The 21,859-nt window shown below is 45.0% G+C and overlaps 1 protein-coding gene across 1 annotated transcript; it reads right to left on the bottom strand.

Annotated features, from left to right (window-relative positions):
• Positions 1 to 1,516: 1,516 nt before the first annotated feature.
• Positions 1,517 to 16,588, bottom strand: cdt1 (chromatin licensing and DNA replication factor 1). Its single transcript, XM_073070246.1, has 10 exons — positions 15,766 to 16,588; positions 12,319 to 12,405; positions 11,908 to 12,128; positions 11,599 to 11,793; positions 9,737 to 9,882; positions 8,044 to 8,147; positions 5,268 to 5,456; positions 3,429 to 3,581; positions 3,100 to 3,301; positions 1,517 to 2,164 (listed from the first exon to the last, which is right to left on the bottom strand). The coding sequence occupies exons 1-10, from the start codon at positions 16,396 to 16,398 to the stop codon at positions 2,001 to 2,003; spliced, it is 2,094 nt and encodes a 697-aa protein (XP_072926347.1). The 5' UTR covers positions 16,399 to 16,588; the 3' UTR covers positions 1,517 to 2,000.
• Between the last annotated feature and the right edge of the window lie 5,271 nt (positions 16,589 to 21,859).

The raw sequence follows: 21,859 nt of genomic DNA, 5'->3' as shown, positions 1-21,859 counted from the left end.
AAGAGTATGAGAGATCCACATCACTAAAATTTATCTGGTATCTGAGTCTGCTTCCTTCAGCATGTTGCCAATGAATCAGTTAGTTTTTGGCCACAGTTGTACTCTTGCTAGCTGAAAACTGTTGAGTCCTTATTCTTTCTTAGATAAATGCTCGTTTAGACTAGCCCATTTACTTAAGGTAGTGTGGAACTTGCTCTTCCCAGCCCTATGAGCCACAGCACCCAGCAACCCACCAAACACTAACCTACTCTCAGGCCAATTTACAATGACCAATTAACCAGAACATCTTTGGATTGTGGGAGCAAAACCACATATACCATCACACGCAGAAACAAAGTTGATGGGCAGGTAAAACCATCAGTAACCTGGCCTCCAGTGAGTATTGTGTCCAATTAGTAGGCACTAAACTTTACAAATGTTGAAGTATTGGCCAGAAGGAATGAGATAATGTATCAAGTAACTTCATTTAAACCATGTCTTTACCCAACCTGAAGTTAATATTTATAGACTAAGTTTCAACCACTTGTATAAAAATAAGGAGCATTTAGCACAGGCCATAATCAATCATAATGCCAGCTGGTGGCGTAGTGGCATCAGCACTGGACTTCGGGGCAAGAGGTCCTGAGTTCAAATCCGGCCAGCTCCCTTGCACGCTCTCCATCCGTGCCTGGGTTGAGTGTCAAGCTCTGGCAACTCAAACTTGTAAAAAAAAACCTGGAGAGGTTTCAGATGCCCAAGACACACCAAAAAGATCGGTGCAAAAAGCTTGTCATGACTCCACCGGGAGTTAAGGGTGCGCACCCACGTATCAATCATATCCCCACCCTCACTTCTAATTCTATTTGCCATACAAATAGTCCTTTCAGCACCTGGAATAGATTCTCTTCAAGCACAAGAAATGTGTTACCACTTTTCCATTAAGAGGCATCGATTTTTTTTTGTACATTTAATAGATTGCTGTACTTGATGCTGCTCTGCAGGAACTATTACTTTTGTGCCATCTCCATTCCAGCTGGGCATAACCTCAAGTCTCATTCATGTTAGGGTTTTTTTTAAAGTAACTCAGGAATACCTGTGATGTTTAACTTTGTACATTCTTGGATACTTAAAACATGAATGACATGATATTGCAGCACTTGCATCCAAGCTCCCCAGTGTTAAACTTCGGGGGGGGGGGGGGGGGGGGGAGGGGAAGCACCAAACCAAAAAAAAACATGCAAATGGTAGGGATTAAAAATACAACCACAAATAACATGCTGACAGAAGAAATATTAATCATTCTTAACATCAAAAGAATGTTCAGGGTTATGCCCACCCTGCAAGGACTGACATTCTGATTATATTCTTGGGTGTAACAATCAAAGTGTAATGGTCGTTATCTAGAGACCAGAGGATGTCACAGGGAAGCAACTGTATTTGGCTTGAACGGAATTTGCAAGAGAGTGCACTATAATCGAACAATGATTACAGGGGTGTTCTGGCCGCATGGTCATAGATTGAAAATAAAAATCAGGAGTCACAGAAGCGAAACATTTAATCAAATTGTTCATTAAAATCACTCCCTTCTCTCCAGCACCACCCATACGCACAATTCCGATTTTTAATTTAACATCTAATCATGGTTCCCAAAAGATCTTTCAAAGTATAAATTACTGAACAATTTAACACTGTTTGAAATCAAACAGAAAAGAAACCACTGCTCCTGGAAGACATGAACATTACACAATACTTATTCTTTGAAACTGTATTGCAAGCTGAATTATTTCCTCTCACCTCTCGTTTGAGAAATATTACTTGCCATAATCAATTTAAGAAAACACTATACTCGGACTACTGCCGTACAAAAGTATTGTGTAGTTGTCAAGAAACATATTGACCTATAAAATCTGTATGCTATCCCATTGCATTTGTTTCCCATCATCCAATATACAGATTCACAATTCACATTTTTACATTAGATATTCAGGTTCTGTGCAGAACTTGTGTAAAAAAAATTAAAATCATGCTTTTTCCTCTTCCTTTATCTTTTTTGCAATCTTCTCCACAACCATACTCAACTCCACATCCTTGTTCAATTTCAGGTAGACATCATTCCTGATTATATGGATAGTCAGCCAGTCAGGAACGATATCAGCCAGTAAACGCAGATGTTTCTCCATATCACCTGAAATTTAGGAAAGGTAATAATGAACTCGAATCTCACAGAATGAGAACATAACCCTTCACATTGAAAATTTATTCTTAAAATAACTACTAAATATACATAGACAATAGGTGCAGAAGTAGACCATTCGGCCCTTCGAGCCTGCACCGCCATTCTGAGATCATGGCTGATCATCTACTATCAATACCCGGTTCCTGCCTTGTCCCCATATCCCTTGATTCCCCTATCCATAAGATACCTATCTAGCTCCTTCTTGAAAGCATCCAGAGAATTGGCCTCCACTACCTTCCAAGGCCCCCACAACTCTCTGGGAGAAGTTGTTTTTCCTTAACTCTGTCCTAAATGACCTACCCCTTATTCTCAAACCATGTCCTCTGGTACTGGACTATAGACAGCAAAATCTTTAAACAATCACACAGGTATACCAAGGTAATTGTGTTCTAAAAGTGTCTCATTGCAGAATCTATATTTCTACAGAATCCATTCTTGCAGCAAGCCTATTCCTTACACTCATCAGTATTTGCTGTAGCAAAACTTCTCAAGTCTTAAATCTCTTAATCTACTCACTCAGTCTTCAGGAGTTCCTTTGCTTGTTGGAGAGGATCAACTTAGTGAGATTCAGACCATCTAATTTACTGAGTCTTCATTTTCTTCATCTCTCAGACCCAACCTTTAAAAGGGCCTCCTTAGAATATACATGGCCATGTTCCCTAATGTACAGGGACCAACTTTATCCTCAACTTCCCCCTTGGTTCCTAGCTGATATCGTTGAGAGCGCAGGAGGCCACTGTTCTAATTCACATTCATCACCCCAGACTCATTTTCCAAAACAGATTTCAAAACCTTCCACATTGATACCCCAAATAGGGAAATGCTTTGTCCTGTAATTTATCAGCATTTGGTAGGCAGAAATATTTATTTTAAATTTCATTTACCCAGGGGCATTGAAGAGCGGTAGCTGTCAATCACTCTGTTACATGCCATGGTAATATTCAAAGCTGGTTTCTTCTCTGCCACAAAGACGTTGCGCAGAATTCTTGTTATCTCAGGAAGTCTCGTCATCATATGAAGACGCTCAGTCTGCGCAGGATTCCTCGTCATCACTGCCTGAAGTTTTTGAGCTTCTTTGCTACGGATCTGTAGAGGAGTTAGATGTCAGTGGTTACACTTATGATGGGCATTGTTGCAAAATGAACAAAGAAATTCTTCAGTAAACCAAAGATAGAAGTTAATATGGGGTCACAAATCAGATTTTCACCCTCACCCTTTCGAGCAGACTTTGCGAAATCCCTTTCAGTGCATTGGAAGGGCCAGGACTGGGACGTGGACTCTGAACGGTTTGCTCCTTTTGTTCGGTGGTGGCAGCCGTGGCAGCTTCTGCAGATTTGAGGGCCATGTTTGCGAGTGCTTTCTCCATCTAAATAACAATAATCACAAAGACAAAATTCAGCCCAGGACATTTATAGAAAAGAAACCACACTAGCTCTTGAAGGCAGTGGTTGTGGAAAACAGACTTTAGCGAAGCACTGGATGAAGTCCATTGTGGTAGATTAATTCAGAGGATAAAGATGCTCAGATTGGAGTCTGAACTGATTTGCCCCTCCCCCCACCCCCCAATGAAGACAGGCAGTGGAGGTGGATGGTTGCTACTCGGGTTGGAGGTTTGTAACCAGTGGAGTTCCACGAGGATCAGTGTCGGGATCTGTTTTGATGAAAACGCAGATGGCTGGATAAGCAAGTTAGTGGTGACATCAAGATTAGCGGAGTTGTGGATAGTCTGAAGAATTATCAAAGAATACAGAGGGATATACTGTGGATCGGTTACGGATGTGGACAGAGAAGTGGCAGATGTGAGATGTTGCACTTTGGTAGGTCAAATGGAAGTACACGGTTAATGGTAGGCACCTTCATAACAGTGAAGTACAAAGTGTTTGTGGGGTCCAAGTGCTTAGTACACTGAAAGTGGATAAAGTGGTTAAAAAAGATACGGCATCATTGGTAAGAGTATTGAATGCAAGAGTTAGAGAGTCATGCAGCAGTTTATCAGACAGCACTTGGGAATATTATGCACAGTCCTGGTTCACTCCACTGTAGAAAAGACACAGAGACAGTGGAGAGGGTGCAGAAAGGTTACCAGGATGCTGTCTAGAGGGTATGAGCTACAAGGGGCAGATTTTGTTTTAAAATTATGAAAGCCGTGGACAGGTTAGATAGTCAGAATCTTTTCCCCAAGGTGGAAAAACCAAACACAAGGGGTACAGGAGGATACAGTACTGTGCAAGGATATATATCAGAGAGCACGTGTGCATGCTGGGTGCTTAAAACTTGCACAGTAGTGTAGTAATTTTATGTATTGCACTGAACTGCTGCTGCAGCAGGAAAAAAAAACATTCATGATATGTGAGTGATGATAAACCCGATTCTGATGTGGGCTCTGTTATGGAATGAGACTGGGAAGGAGGCAGGGATGGGAAAAGAGTGGTACGCACCGGAGAGAAATTCTGTAATGATCAATAAACCGATCACTTGGAATCAAATGACCTTGCCTGGTGTGTCTGCACCCGCACCACTGGCACTCCATCGCTGACACCTGTCCCACACCCCTTCCGCAGTGCTCCACCTCACCATTCCCAACAACCTTAGCTCTCGCCGGATTTACAAACTCGCTCTCTGCTCCATGGTTACAAATACAAATGTAAGTCTTGGGCACCCTAGCTGTAATATACAGTATTGTATATTTAAATGTTTCTAAGGTTGGTGGTGGGGGAGAGGAAGTTTTAGGCAATCTTTTTTTGAAACTGAAGAGTGCCAGGTGCTAGGGATGGTAGTGGAAGCAGGCAGTTAGGTGGATTTTAACAGGCATGTAGACAGACACACAAATAGAAGGGAATGGCAGCATATTGATAATATAGCAGAAGAGATCAATTGTAATGATCATCAATATTGGCACAACATTGTGGGCCAAATGGCCGTCAGTACTGTACTGTTCTATGTTCACATCTTGAGGAAGTCCCTCTCTTCCTTGCCCCGTACAAAGACCCCACTCTTGCCCACCCAAACAATCCATGGGTGTGGGAAACATTACACGGTGCCACATCAGTACCTTTGGTGTCATCATGCTGCGGGCTTTATCCAGTACCTCCTGGGCCGTTGTTAGCTTTTCAAAATCTGGAGGCTGGGGAAGTTCAGCAGCAACAACATCAGGGACTTCATCCACATTAAAACGTGGGTGCCACCGTGTTAGCTTGTCATCAGGTACATACATCGGAGGGTTAAGAGAAGCCAAAAATGCCTATGGGGAGGGTGGAGAGGCAAATGAAAAGTTATTGCTTCATCAGTTTCTGAAAGTTCACATTTCTGTCAAGAAATCTTCCAAATAATCACTCCCCAGAGCTGTGATCTTCACAAAAATGTTATTTTCACATCCCAGAGTTTGCAAAGCACCAACTGTTGATGCAGTACAACATGGAACAGGAGTGTACTGGCGCTGACAAACGCCTCTTACACATCCAACCTCAGCAGAGTCGACACTCAATTCAAAACTATTTACAGACATTATTAATACCAAAATGAAGCACAATCTACAAGTATTGCAAAATGTGGACGAACATGTACACACACCTCAGAGCCTCAACTATGCCATTCCTAGATGACGGGCTGACAGCGCCACTATCACAGCCAGATATTTTAGCGGTAGTGTAAAAAGAAAAGGAATGAGGAGCATGATGGATAAATAAGAGCAGGGAGGGACAAAAATAACAGCTGCTCATAATGATTAAATTCTCTCAATAAGACAGAATCTTTGGGCACATTGAATCTACACGAAACGCTATCAGAGGAAAGCAGCATCCACTAGAGATTGCCTCCACCCAGGTCATGGTCCTTCCTCGCTGCTGCCATCTGGTAGAAGGTACAGGAGCTCAGGACCCACACCACCAGGTTCAGGAACAGTTACTACCCCTCAACCTTCAGGCTCTTGAACAAAGCGGATAACTACACTCACTGAGATCCTCCCACAACCAATGATCTTATTTATCTTGACTGTAAGGGACCTTTTAATCTTGTTATTTAATGCTCTCATTATTTAATGCTATTTACTTATATTTGTATAGTTTGTTGTCTTCTGCACTCTGGCTGATCTTTTGTGGATCCTGTTATAGTTACTATTCTATAGATTTACTGAGTATGCCTCGCAGGAAAACGAACCTCCAGGATTTATATGGTGATGTATGTACTCTGATAATAAAATTTACTTTGAACTTTTTACGCATTTAAGAGTCCATTTAACACTTCATTGGAAAGACTGCAGTTCCAGCCATGCAGTATGCCCTCAGCACTACACTGAAACACCAACCCAAAATATTTGAGGATATACATTCTTAAACACGCTGCAATCCACGTGAAGCACTCACAGAGCAATTCCACAATCTTCACCAAAGAACCAATGGTGCGTTTCAAGTCAGGGAGGCAGAGGAGATAGAGAGTGATGTTTTAATATTAGTCTTTGCATTGAGATGGTCAAATCAGGAGTCTGTAACCAGTTGGAGATGGCAGAGAAACTTACTGCAGTGTTCACACGGCAAACACTGTGTGCTGCTGGGAAAGGGAATTAATCTTCAGAGGACCAGGTACCCATCAAGATGGAGCTCTGTCCAAACCGAGCATTGGGGCTATACTCACTGAACAAATGGGAGAAAGTACCATCACACTCCTGTTGGTGGGTCAAACATGCAAAAACATCCAACCTATAACCTGCTCTCAAAGAGACAGCACAAGGCTGGTTAAGTTTATGGTCAATTATGAACTCCTTTAGATTAATTGTGTGTTGCTGAACGAGGGCTTGGTGGGTGAATTCTCACCCATGGAGCCTGGTTGATTAACTGTTTTAATTGGGCTGGTAGGTAAGTTCACAAGCAAGTGCATGGAATTAAAGTAAATCATTCATGGATTAGTCGTGTTACAGGAGATAGATGTACTGCCTAAAAGGATGGCAGAGGCAGAAACAAGTCAGAAGTAGATGAACATGTACCTGAAGTGTCACAAACCAGAAGATTATGATCAAGGGAAAGACAATGGGATTATGCCAGTTTGGCACTGACAAACACAAAGGAAAGTGGCGAGACAGGAGTCAGAGGCAATAGATAGACAGAGGAAGGGTGCAAGATGACAAGCATTTTACACCCAGTAAAGGAAGGGACAGTTCTGAGACATTGGCAGATGAACAGCAGACAAAGAAAGGGAGAAAATAAGGCAGATAGGCAGGGCTACCAATGCTGGACTCTGCTAACGGAGGTGAAAAATGGGAGAGGTGAATGGTAGATAGAACCAGAACCAGAGTTCCTCCAGCAGATTATCTGTTGCAAAGTAAATCAGCAGTTTGAAAAAGATTGTAAAGATATTTGATTCTTACGTAGATCATATCATGCACCACACCAAACGACCTTACATCAAAAAAGCCTTTCAAGGTTGAGGGTTGGGTTTGGCCTGGTCCAACCTCCAACTAACACCAGAAGATCCTTGTATACAGCTGCTGCGGGTTCAGTATTTGGAAGTGGACAGGAACCCGAAGCCAGAGGTCATTAAATGCCACATCACAATATTCGCTTTGGGAAACTTAAGTTCAAGAACCTTGTACTTAAAATTCAGATTGGCAATCTCCTGCTGATATATTCAACCACACCCATCTCAAAGAAGCACTTACGAGCATCAATGCAACTATGGCCCTAATGATCTGCAGGACACCGTATGGCTTCCAGGATTAAGACCACAGACTAAAAATGGCAGAATGAGTGATGATGCCAATACACTGGAATCACAGGTCAGGTCTTTGATACCTGATGATAAAGCTGCCAGGTCAACCCGAAGACGAAGAGGCTTACCTTATGATACTGCTTCACAATGTTTGTAAGGTTCCGATGGAAAGTGCGCCGGCGCAGAAGCATATGGGAGGCTTTTAGCTGAGTCTGCCCTTCACATTTCTCCTCTGTAGAAAGAGGAAAACAGTTTGATTTTTAAATGCTTTTTTGAAGATCTCCTTCAGCCCTACTGTGGTAATCGGACCAGAGGTGGAACAGCAACTAAAAATAGGAGCCGGAGGAATAAAACACAATTAACAGTGAACCAGAAAATGTAACACTTTATTTTTTAAAGGCAGGACAAAAAGGTAGAAAAACACAAGCTGTTACCTGGCTAAATAGTCTACAGGAGACCGCAAATCAAACTGAGGGAAAAAACATTAATAGGATCGGTGGCATCCCTCATTGAGCCATGTGGCGGGGTAGTAAACATGAAAAGATGGATTTCATGGCAGGAGTATCTCAGGAAGGATGGAGAGGTGGGATTTATAATATCTGGGAGTGCAGAACTAGAGATCTAATTGAAACTTCCAGAACTCTGGCAGGGTGAGACAGGCTGGATATAGGGAACGGTAAGTATTGGGCTACAGTGTCAAGAGATTTAGTATGGAAAGCAGGAAAATCTAAACTCAGAGTGGTGAAATAGGAGAATTCTCCACAGACAGAATGCTGCCAGATAGCCTTAAGGAGATTGTTACATCTCTAGATGGAAGAAAGCATCAGGTGCTACGGGGAGAGTGGGGTAAAAGGGTTGAGACTGGAGGGAGGATCAGTTGTGATGCACCAAATAATGAAGCAGGGTTGAACAGTAACAGCCGACTCCTGCTCCCACTTTAGCCAGAGTCAGAGAGTTATCAAGCACAGAAACAGGCCCTTTGGCCCAACTCATCCATGCTGACCACACCCTCCCTGCTAGTCCCTCGTTGCCTATGTTCTGCTCATAACCCTCCAAGCCCTCCTCTTTAAGTGCAATTGTATCCACTTTTTTCAGGCAGCTCATTCCAGGTCCTCACTATCCTCCGTGTAAAAGAAGTTAACTCAGGTCTTAAAAAAATCTCATTTCTCAACTTCTCAACTTGTCTAGACTCCCCAACCCAGGGGATAAACTATGACCATCCACCTTATCCACACCCATAATTTTTAATTAAACATCTTAGGTCAACCCCCACCCTTCTCCGCTCCAGGGAATAAAGGTTGATTGCTGCCAACCTCTTCAGGCTCTCTCATCCAGGCCGTGTCTGCTGCACCCTCTCCAGCCGGATGTCTTTCCAGTAACAGGGGGACCAAATACTCTAAGTGCAGCCTCAACATTGACTTGTGTAATGTAACGTAATGTCCCAACTCCTAAACTCGATGAAGGCCAGCCAGCTGAACACCACCTTCACTATCCTGTCTACTCCCGCAGCTGCTTTCAATGAACTGTGCACTTGTAGACGCAGGCCCTTCTGCTCCACCATGCTCATCAGTGACCTGCCTTTCACGGTACAGGTCCCACCCAGTTTGAATATCCAAAATACATCACTTCACATTATCCAAGTTGAGACCCATTTGCCATTTTGTAGCCCAGCTCCGTAACTGATCAAGGTCTCTTTGCAATTCCTTGTAATGAGCTTCACTACCAATAAGACCCTAAATTTTATACCATCATCTATTTATTTTGTCTTTTCACTGACGAAGACAGCAATGTCCAACAAAATTCAGTCTTAGCACTGTTTACCTCCTTCAAACACAGGATCGATGGTGAGCTGGTAGCCAGATTTCTTCACTGAGCCACCCCACGTTGGGATTCCTTTCTCCTGCCTGAACTTGTATGCCGATGGGTAAACTGTCTTAATTTGTCCAACATTTCGCTGTTCAAATTGCCTATGAAGAGATTTCAAGGTTAACTGTTGCTGGACTAATACAACTAGCAATTACATTACTTCCAACAATATTGGTACTAGTTTTGTTAGCATTTTGATAATATTCCTGCAAATGAATGGTCAAGATAGCACTGGCGAACCAAGGTGACTTGTTGCAGGCTGTTTACAAAATACACTTGTTCTGAATTACTCTCACTGTAATCTGCAGGCTGTAATTTCCCTTTAAGCAATATACTTATGCCATCCTATTGGTTGCAGTTTTTCATTGATTCCATCGTTTCTTGCATTTACTGTGATTGCCCACAGGAAAATTAATTTCAGGGTTGTATATGGTGACATGTAGGTACTTTGATTTATAAATTTGCTTTGAACTTTGAAACCATCACATCAACACTATGATCCAAGAAGAGAGACAATAGAGGAATGAACGAACTTACACTCACTCACTTACAGAATTAACTTCTAAGGAGACCCATGATGGGCAATCTTTACAATAAATATAATAGGACCAGAAAGTAATATTCCTTATATTGGCAACACAACAGTAAAACCTAAAATTAGGTAGGGCTAATCCACCCATCTCTTTATTTCTTTGTAGGTAAACTTTACTTAAACGAGCTTGTTTATTATTCCAAATACAAGATGTTAAAATTGAATCTAAAGAATCAAAGTAGGTCTTAGGAATAAGATCTTCTTGGATCATACTCTTCTTTTTCAGCAAATAAAATAACAGATAACATAACTGTTAAGCAAACTTTAAGGATTTGGTCTCAATTTAGGAAATTTTTTGGTTTAGCGAATTTTTCATTATCATCTCCCATTCTCCTTTATTATTTTTATCCCTTCCATGACTGACAAAGTCTTTAAAGATTGGGATGAACTAGATATTAAATGTTTTTGGGACCTGTTTATCTCAGGATCTCTTGCTTCATTTGACCAATTGTCAACTAAATTTGCAATCCCAAAAACACATTTTTACAGATACCTTCAAATTAGAGATTTCTTACATTTCCAATTAACTACTTTTCCTATAGGTCCTGAAAAAATTTACTGGACGATCTTTTAAATTTAAAACCTTTTGTTAATGGTTCTATTACCGGTATCTATAACTTGTTGATTGATTCTAGACAAGACTTTTTAGATAAAATAAAAAAAGCTTGGGAGGACATCAACACTATGAAATACTTTTCTTATTAAAAATTCAGTTAGAAGATTTCTTTGTTTGTTTTTAAATATTTAAGAGTCATAGAGAAGTACAGCACAGAAACAGGCCCGTCAGCTAATCAAGTCCATGCCAAACCCACTTAAGTTGCCTTCTCCCATTAACCTGCATCAGGATCATAGCCCTCCATACCCCTACCATCCAGTTACCTATCAAAACCTCTCTTGAACATTGAAATCAAGCTCACATGCACATTTAAATTTAAAAACTTCAGAAATTTTTGCCAGATATCAACTTAGCTCCAAAGCTTTTAAGTAGCAAGTTTTGGAAAGTAAGCTAATTTATTTTCAAAAGCCATTTATTCTAAAATGAATTTTGGAAATCACAAGTGTTCATTAAGTAGAAGTGTTTCTGGTAATGAATTATATCAGCTCTGCAAGTAATTTATTTTTAATCAATAAATTGAGAAGGCTCAGGACTGAAGTATTTACCCTTCAGCAAGAGGGTAAGCAGCACCAGAATTTGTACTGCCCGCTTGTATAGGCTCATACTCACTTCCGCATCATGTCCTGAACACCTTTTTTCACCTTGGCAAAGGTAATGGTCTCGGAGCGATTGAACAACATGCTCACAACAGTGTCCATGCTGCGGAACATCCCTGCCAACACCTTGTATCTGAAAGGCAGGGTCAGCCCTGGTGGGACATCTTGTGCCAAGTTGTGGAAACGCTGGTACGCTGGAGTCTTCACCCTGGAGCAAAATGATCATCAGGACTGTGGTATGAAACTATTCATCAACAAGGACCTTTAATAGGCTTGTAATTTTGTTGTTCTGGTGTTTTCAAAAAAATTGCTTTCTCCTCACCTTTCATCCTCACTTGATTTTTCCTCTGGCTCATCTGTCTTTTCCCGCTCTTTATTTTCTTGTACCTTCAGTCCGAGTTCTCGAACCCGTTTCAGGCGACTTTTGGCATCAGTACTCAATTCAGAAGGTGCAGGTAAATGAGCTGTTTGGCTGAGCTTCTGAATTCTTTGCAATCGGCTCTTTAAAGCCAGAAGACCCTCCTTTCCAGGTGCCTTGTCCACCTATGGGACAGGACAAACACACTGAAGACAAGTGTTTTCATCACCAATTCCTTCAATACTTAGTTTAAAAATCATTTATCAGTCACTCTTTACACAGCTGAGCATTTCTCAGCATTTTGCACTGACACTGCCCCATATTTTAAAACAAGGCCAGGTGCCTCAAACCGAAGGCTGTGTTTGTATCTCGTACCTGCTGGCTTCTCTCGCTCGAATCTTGCAATCTTGGAAATTTAGAAACCTCCTTCCTCAAAGCCGTTACCCCACGAGGAGATGCATCCTAAAGGTTTGGGGGGGGGGGGGGTGGAGGGGAAGCAAAACTCATTAGTAACACCATCCTCAGGTACATCCCTAGTAGCAATAGTGACCGCGATGGACACTCCCTGGCGCTGAGGCTATGAAGACTGCCCCGGCTGCTGTGTTCCATGCCCGCTATTGCGATGAACTAATAAACAAGGCTTTGGGCCTACTGAGGACTCAATGTTGTTTTTAGCCTCAATTGTTATGCATGATGTATTTTTTTTTAAAATTGGGTTCTTTAAGGTTTCCTGCTCCGTGGCTACCTGTGACCAAACAAATCTCAAGGCTGTATAACTTGTACATTCTTTGACAGTAAATGGATCTTGAATCTAATTGTTAACCCAGATCAGGAGTTTACCTCACAGCAGCAAGGTTCTCAGTTTTCATCATGATAGTGAAGTCAGAAGCAAGACCTGGTGGCAGTTAACTGGAAATGAGGCGGTGGCAAATTTGGTAATTGTTTATTATTGCTACATGTCCCAATGTACGTGAAAAACTTTGCTCTGCATGTCATCCAGACAGATACAAGCACAATGAGGCAGTACAGAAGAAAACACAATTAACAGAATGCAGAAGGTTACTGAGAAAGTGTTGTGCAGGTGGACAAAGTCCATAACTAGGTAGACTGAGGTCAAAAGCTCATCTTCATTGTACAAGATCCTTCCAAGAGTCTTACAACAGTGGGATAGAAGCTCTTCTTGAGCCTAATGGTACATGGTTTTTAGCAAAGAAACTGAAATTAAAGGCAGAATTGTTGGAAATATTTAACTTATCAGGTTGAGGGAGTCAGTGTCAAACTGACATTTCATTAGAGCTAGGAAGTTAGAAAACAAACAGGTTTTAGATTGACCAGGGATAGAAAGAGCAGTCTGGTTACTAGACATTCTACAAACATCAGGACTCAAAATGGCATTATGTGAATTCTTAGAAGTTTAAATAATAACATCTGACATTTAAAATTAGCAGTTTGATAAACTTGGAGTCTGAAGTATGCTCGATCAATAGTTACAAAATGAGTAAAATTAAAAAGACCAACTCCTAACTGACATGCATAATTACGAAGTTTTGCTCATATGACGGACATAATTCCCTGATCCTTAAAACGTGACCACCTATCAGACTACAGCCGTGGACATTTGGAAGGTCAAGTTAATAAACAGCATCATGCTGAACATTCTAGTGTAAAGCAGGAATTTGCTTTATTCATTTCAAAGTTGTTCGACATTAAATCTGAACAACTGACCAATGTTTCATGAATTAGAGCCCATAACCTTCCCAGCCACTGGGTGTCGGGTAACAGGAATGGACCTGTGATGTTTAAAAGCAAACACTTCCCATGATCATTGCTCCCCGCAGTAAAAGCCAGTGGTCTGAGGACGATGCACACTATAAACAGCAGGATTCAAAGGTGGACAAGCTATTGCAGTTGGGGTTCCTCGTCCGGTTTTGCCATGGAGGGGACAATGGAAGCTGGGGACTGAGTTGTGACGTCTTGGACCATATACGAATCGCCAAGGATAAGGTGCAGGTGGTCTTACACACATTGAAGTGCATTCTCTCACCTTTTGAGAAGCTAGGGAAAAGACTGCAAAGGCCTTTGCAAGGGGAGGGTGACAGGGACAGGCCAGGGAGATGCAGTTCACCAGCGGTGGGCAAGTTGCTGAAGGGACTCGGGACTGGTTGGCGATGATCAGCACAGCTTTGGACATGGGAAGTCGTGTCTCAAAGATAAAGGGTTTTTGTCAAGGCTGGAAGGATTGATGAGAGCAGGGAGTGGACGTCTGCATGGAAGACCACTGACAGGGTGCTGCATTGAGGGCTGGTCTGAAAGGGAGATTGCAAGGGATTCAGGGAGAGCCTACCCAATGGGCTCCATCATAGCAAGCAGTGACAGTATACAGTTGTTACAGGGGCTGTGACTAGCTGTGTGCCACTGGGATTTGTGCTGGGCTCGTGAGGTTCATCGTCCCAAGAACTTTCTACAGGGGCACAACTGAGAGCATCCTGACTGGCTGCATCACTGCTTGATATGGGAGCTGTACTTCACTTAGTCGTAGGACTCTGCAGAGAGTGGTGCAGACAGCCCAGCGCATCTGTAGATGTGAACTTCCCATGATTCAGGACATTTACAGAGACAGGTGTGTAAAAAGGGCCCAAAGGATCATTGGGGATCCAAGTCACCCCAAACGCAATCTATTCCAGCTGCTACCATCCGGGAAACAGTACCGCAACATAAAAGCCAGGACCAACAGGCTCTACGACAGCTTCTTCCACCAGGCCATCAGACTGATTAATTCACACTGACACAATTGTATTTGTGTTATATTGACTGTCCTATTGTACGCACTTTTTTTTTAAAGATTACTACAAAATGTACATTTAAATCAGATATGTAATGTAAAGACTTTTACTCATGTATGTGAAGGATGTAAAAAATAAAGTTGATTCAAATAAATGATTTGGCAGAAAATATACTAGTCACAGTTAGCAAGTTTGCAGATGACATTTAAATAGGTGGTAGACAGTGACGGTGGTTATCAAAAATTACAAAAGAATCTCCATCAGCCATGTGGGCAAAGGAACTGTGGAGAAATTGCATTCAATTCGTACAAGGGCAAAGTGGTGCACTTTGGGAAATCAAACCAGCCTAAGACTTGCAGAGAACGGTGAAGCCCCCGGCTGTGTTGTAGGAGTACAAATACATATTGGTAGATATCCAATCACAAACAAGAGAAGGTCTGCAGATGCTGGAAATCCAAGCAACGCACACGCAAAATGCCGGAGGAACTCTGCAGGCCAGGCAGCCCCGATGAAGGGTTTCGGCCCGAAACAACGCTGCCGGGCCTGCAGAGTTCCTCCGGCATTCTGTGCGTGTTCACAGGTAGAAATGCTGGTGAAGTCTAGCCGCGCTAGCCTCCAGTCAGGGCACCGAGTATAAAGACACGAGAGACGGCAGATGCTGGAACCTGGAGCGACCCTGACTTGAAACGAGGACTGTTCCTTTCGGCCCACGGATGTTGCCGAGTTCTTCCCGCAGACTGTTGTTCCAGATTCAGTATCTGCAGTCTGGTGTCCCTGGGCCGAAGGACACATTCCTGTGTTGTACTCTTCTATGACTAAATATAAAACAGTGCAGGGTACAAGGAAATAGATGGGGAATGGGATTAGTGATTGCTTCACTGGGAACCGGCGTGAACACGACGGGCCGAATGTCTTATGTATAAGTGAAGGACGCAAATCGCAGAGGCTAGTTTTTCTTTTCCCAAACTCTAGCTCGTTCCGTTAAGTGTTTTAGGGCGTCCCGAGGTTTTGATAAGCGTTTGTACCGGCTCAACCTTACCGTGGCCTCCTCGGGAGTCTCCGGCGGTAGCGGTGCCGTCTCTCCAGCCTTGGTATCCTGTTGAAGCCCATCACCGGCTTCTCGCGGCTGTAGCACCAGGCACCTCCGGGCAGATGGGACATGTTGTGGGCCCTGCAAAACCGAAACTGCCGGCGGTCGTGGCTCGGCTTCATCGATTGAATCAGAGCGAGAGCGTTTCTTCGCTGTGCTGGTCTGCTGCCCAGTTCCCCGGTCGCTACCAGGCCCAAAAACGGCAGACCCCAAATCAAACTCCGTGGGTGTTTTCTCATCTTTTGACGGAGTCACAAGATAGTCAAACGCGGACACTCTCTTATCTGCCTCCTGTGTGGGGGTCCTGCAAACTTTTTCCCGGTTTGCGGGCACCGATTTAAATGTTTCCCGAAGGACAGGCGTTTTGACCGGTGCAAGAGGAGAGCTGGAGACCCGAGCCTGCGGTACTGTCGGTTGCTCTTCCAACACTTTTCTCCGGGATGGTCCACATTCCTTGGCAAGTGACCCAGTAGCGGCAATTGTGTCACCTCGAGATCCCCCCTTCCTGGATTTCACAGAAAGCGGGTCCCTCTTCGCTTTTTTAGTCTGCGGAAAATAGTCTGTTAGTTTGACCTGTGCCATGGCACCGGAATGAAAACGAAGCAAGCACAGACCGGCCTGCCCCTGGTAGCAAACACTCCCTCCAGCTGAACCCAATTGTCCCGGCACTGGCTCTGCAGGGCGAGTAATTACCCCCGGTCCGGGAGTTCCAAACTGTATCAATTTGCTGTTTGTTACTTTCCTTCCCGGGACCCCGCGGCCACTCCGAACTTTCGCGCGAAACGGACACGTGACCACCCCAGCGGATTATTCCACTTCACTTCGGTGGGATCCTCCGCCGGTTGAATTTAATTGTCTGCGCTGGTTTTCCCCCTGAAAGCTATATTAAAAAAAACTGCACATAATCAAAACCAAACATCTCTGCTTCAGGGACGTGGCAACTCCTTTGTCGATCTACCACAGGGAATCAGAATAGGCAAAGGAATATTTTAATTCTTTCGCTACGCTTGGAATGGTGCAGTCTTCTTCCGGCGCCAAATGAGTGCGGGCTGAACGCTGTTGTTAATAAAGTTCAGCTTTTAAATGGTTTATTTTATCTCATTAACCACCTTTCTATTGCCTACAAAGAATTTGTTAAATTGATTATTGAGATTAGCCGTGGCTAATCTTTCCCCCCAGTTAGGTATAAGCTCCAGAGTGTTAAGTTTTCAGGTTTTTAACAGAAGTATTTTAATTCCTAAACCGAGTTCACTGAGGAATGCAAAAAAAGTTCTACGTAATTGGTTGCACAAAGTACATTTTTGTTTTTGCTCTTAAAAGCATCGCATGAGACCTTCAAGATTAAACGCAAACTAGAGTGGTAAGCTTTGTACAGGCCTTGCCCTATAGGTAAAGTCTCGTTTGCTAGGCCGCCGTAGCATTTACTGTTGGTTCCTGCAGGCTACTACTGGACAAGGCGCACTCATTGTCAGCTCATTCATCTGGAAGATTCACGTTTTTGTGTAAATTAGAGGGCTTCTTTTGCTCGCCTTCTTTCACCCAAAATTGAATGCTGCCTTAACACGTGCTGTGCAGAACAAACTGCAGAACACAGGCTTACTGTTTAATTTATACTTTAATTCATTTCCATTCTAAACTTCTTAAATGGTCACCTCACAGCAATGATGTAAAATGTGGTCTTGAACATTTAAATTTAATTTCACTTCAGGGCCCATTATTGGCCTTCATCTTGACCAAGACTGGAATTCTAGCAAATGTTACCCCTTGCTAATTAGGAAAGGGGGGGGGGGGAGGGGAACTAACACCTTGTTAGCCTAATGTCTAAGAGAAATTCATAATGAAAAGTGTAATAACAGAATAGCTTAAAAAGAATAATGTAACTGAACAAAGCATGGGTGTACAAAAGACAAGTCACTCTACTGGAGTTTTGACGATTTGGCTTAAAGTATATTAAGATGAACCAAAGAATGGTGGATTTGCATTTTAGAAGACTTGACAAAGCTATGTTAGAGGACATGGAGATACAGTCAAGAACCTGACATTGATTAAGAATTAGTTATCACATAGACTTTGCCAGAATGATAGGGAAAGGAGGAAACGAGGGCTGCCGCTTTGATTGTTATTTCCCCATCTGTAACCCCACCATCTAACCGTAACTTTTTCCCTGCATTTGTAGGTCATGAAAGCTCTCTGCCAGGTTTTTCATTGTTCCTGCTCTCTCTGCTATTCTGCCTATCCATTTTGCACCTCCTAGGGACCATTCTTTTGATTCCTATATCGACCATTACCGCCCTCTTTTATCTTGCACCATTGCCCTGTTTGCCCTGCTCTCCATGTATCAGTGAACCACCTGTATTCATTTCGCTGAAAAACACTCCCGTTGCATGTAGGCATGAGCTCTTTCGGTATTCCATTACGACCCAGAACTCAGAATCAGGTTTTATTTATTTTATTTTAAAAAAACAGTGCTGAGGCGACCCACTTTCTGCGCAGGCGGACCGGCTCACAAATAGCCAGCGCGCGGGGAGAGACTTTGGTAATGCGCCTCTGACGTCATTTCCGCCCGGAGAGGGCGGGCGCTAGGGATTAAAATGCCAGCGCCGCAAAGTTTGAATAAACTAGTCTCGAAAATACTTACCGACTGCGTGTCGTTATTTCAGCGCTGTGTGTAGCACATCGCTACATTGGTGACCCCGACGGTCCAAACGGGATTTGGACCAAAGATGACCGACTCTTCATCTGTTCACACAGTTTCACTAAAACTGCCGACTTTCTGGACGCTGCGACCACGCGTGTGGTTTAGCCAAGCAGAAGCCCAGTTCCAGATTCAGCAGATATCCTCTGATTCCACGCGTTACTACCACGTGGTGAGCGCCCTTGACCAGGAGACGGCCGCCCAGGTTGCGGATTTCATACAGTCGCCCCCGGAAGAAGGCAAATATGAAGCATTCAAGGCGCTGCTCATTGGGACCTTTGGCCTCTCACGGCATGAGCGGGGTGCCCACCTGCTTCACCTGGACGGTTTGGGAGACAGACTGCCATCAGCATTGATGAACGAGATGCTGTCCCTGGCTGACGGACTCAAGCCCCGCCTCATGTTCGAGCAAGTGTTCCTAGAGCAACTGCCCGAGGACATACATCTGCTGCTGGCCGACACAGATTTCAGCGACCCCCGGAAGGTGGCGGCCTGGGCAGACGTGCTGTGGAAAGCCAAGAGGGAGAGCGTGGCGTCCGTCGGTCAGATTACCAGGCCGCGGACCAGACCAGGCCTGGCAGGGGGGGCACACACAACACAGAGGCAGGAGTGAGGAGGCCAGTGAATAGTGATGTTTCTACCACCAGCGGTGGGGCACAAAAGCCCTCCGTTGTCACCCGCCCTGCCAGGGCCAGGGCCAGCTGCCGCTAATGACTATGGCGGCTGGCCACCAGGACAGCCTCTTGTACGTCTGGGACAAACAGTCCGGACGCTACTTCTTGGTCGACACTGGAGCAGAGATCAGCGTCTTGCCCCCGACGGGGTACGACACCCACAACAGGAAGCCAGGACCCACCCTGAGGGCTGCAAATGGCAGCACGATACGGACCTACGGCACCCGCACAGTGCAGCTGCAGTTCAGCGCCAGCCGGTTCACGTGGGACTTCACGCTGGCCGCGGTGGCCCGACCACTCCTGGGGGCGGACTTCTTGCGAGCTCACAGCCTGCTGGTCGACTTGCAAGGGAAAAGACTGGTACATGCCGAGACTTTCCAGACGTTCTCCGTGGGTGAAGCCAAGTTGCCAGCCCCACACCTGGACTCCATCACGCTGTCGGACAACGAATTCACCAGACTCCTGGCGGGCTTCCCGTCGATTCTGACACCGCAGTTCACGGCAGCTATGCCCAGACACAGGGTATAGCACCACATTCCGACCCAGGGACCACCCCTCCACGCCCGCGCACGAAGGCTCCCCCTGGAAAAGCACCTGGCAAAGGAGGAATTCAAGCGGATGGAGGAATTGGGGATCATACGGCGGTCTGACAGCCCATGGGCCTCCCCCCTGCACATGGTGCCCAAAGCAACAGGGAGCTGGAGACCATGCGGCGACTACCGCAGGCTGAACGAGGCTACAACACCGGACCACTACCCTGTGCTGCACATTCAGGATTTTGCAGCAAACCTGCACGGCGCGCGGATCTTCTCCAAGGTAGACCTCGTCTGGGGATACCATCAAATCCCGATGCATCCGGACGACGTCCCCAAAACGGCACTCATCACCCCGTTCGGCCTTTTTGAGTTCCTCCACATGCCGTTCGGCCTGAAGAATGCTGCACAGACGTTCCAGCAGTTAATGGACGCGGTGGGACGCGACCTGGACTTCGCTTTTATCTATTTGGACGACATCCTCATAGCCAGCTGCAGTCGTCAGGAGCACCTGTCCCACCTCCGTCAACTCTACGCCCGACTGAGTGAATACGGCCTGACAATCAACCCGGCCAAATGCCAGTTCGGGCTCGACACCATCGACTTCCTGGGTCACAGGATTACTAAAGACGGGGTAACCCCTCTGCCCGCTAAGGAAGATGCAGTCCGCCATTTCCCCCAACCCAACACAATCAAAGGCCTTCAGGAATTTGTGGGTATGGTAAATTTCTACCACCGTTTCCTCCCTTCAGCTGCCCGAATCATGCGCCCCCTGTTCGCCCTGATGTCGGGTAGGGCAAGGACATTACCTGGGACAAGGAGTCCGCTGCCGCTTTCATTAAAACGAAAGAAGCCTTAGCAAATGCCGCGATGCTAGTGCACCCCAGAATGGACGTCCCTACCGCCCTCACAGTGGACACATCTAACACGGCAGTCGGTGGGGTGCTGGAACAACTCATCGAGGGTCGCTGGCAACCCCTGGCGTTTTTCAGCAAACACCTACGACCACCCGAGCTCAAATACAGTGCTTTCGACCGGGAGCTGTTGGCACTGTATCTGGCAATCCGGCATTTCAGGTACTTCTTAGAAGGCAGGCCGTTCGCCATGTTCACGGACCACAAACCGTTGACCTTCGCGTTCACGAAAGTGTCCAATCCTTTGTCAGCTCGCCAGCAGCAACATCTGTCCTATATCTCCGAGTACACGATGGACATCCAGCACGTCTCGGGAAAGGACAACATCGTGGCGGACGCACTCTCCAGACCAGCTATCCAGGTCCTGTCCCTGGGGGTGGACTATGCAGCACTGGCGGAGGTGCAGCAGGCAGACGACAAGATGCCCAGCTACAGGACTGCATGTTATGGACGGAAAGTTATCCGACCAAGCAGGAACGTGGTATCAGAGAAAATGTACCCGCGACAAGAATGAGACTAGACCACGGATCACAGTATTACACTTGTTTATTGGTAAGGTAAAATATTAGCATAAATGACACTTCATTGCGGAAAGCGGCTTAACTTAACTACCCACACTGTGCAACTGCCCTTTTCCCGATACAGGCAACACTTATCAATGCGTACGCTGTGCAACTGCCCTTTTCCCGATACAAGCAATACTTATCAACGTGTGGTTAATCCCACTCCCACACGACTCATACGGGGCCAGGAACAGGTGTGATGAAGCACCCACGCCAGCGAACGCGGTCTTCACCTGGGATGTTTCGTCCCCACCTGGGGTTCCTTCTGGTCTTGCTAGTTGTTGTCCTTCTCCACGGACTGCATGTCGTCCTCTCCCTGTCTTCCGCTTGTCTTCTCTCTGCACCTCACAGCCCCTGGCCCCTTTCTATATCCCCTTAGAACAATGAGAGCAATAAATATCTTCTTAAAACAATGACATCCTGTACAGTGCCCCTACATGCCTACACGGTACAGTTACCACAGGACAATTTAGGACGCGTTACGGTTGACGAGCTGGGACCGATTGCATTGTTACATTTCCTGGCCCGACGCCATCCATCCTGCTACATTAACAACCCACTACCCCACCAAATACCACCTGCTCGGTGGGAACTTATAGCAACCCATTAACCTCTCAAGTCCCACAGTCTTTTCCTACAATACACTCCACCCCTTCGGTACCAA

The sequence above is a fragment of the Hemitrygon akajei genome, chromosome 17 (assembly GCF_048418815.1).
Source record: "Hemitrygon akajei chromosome 17, sHemAka1.3, whole genome shotgun sequence".
Taxonomy (NCBI): domain Eukaryota; kingdom Metazoa; phylum Chordata; class Chondrichthyes; order Myliobatiformes; family Dasyatidae; genus Hemitrygon; species Hemitrygon akajei.
This window is presented reverse-complemented; position numbering and strand designations above follow the sequence as displayed.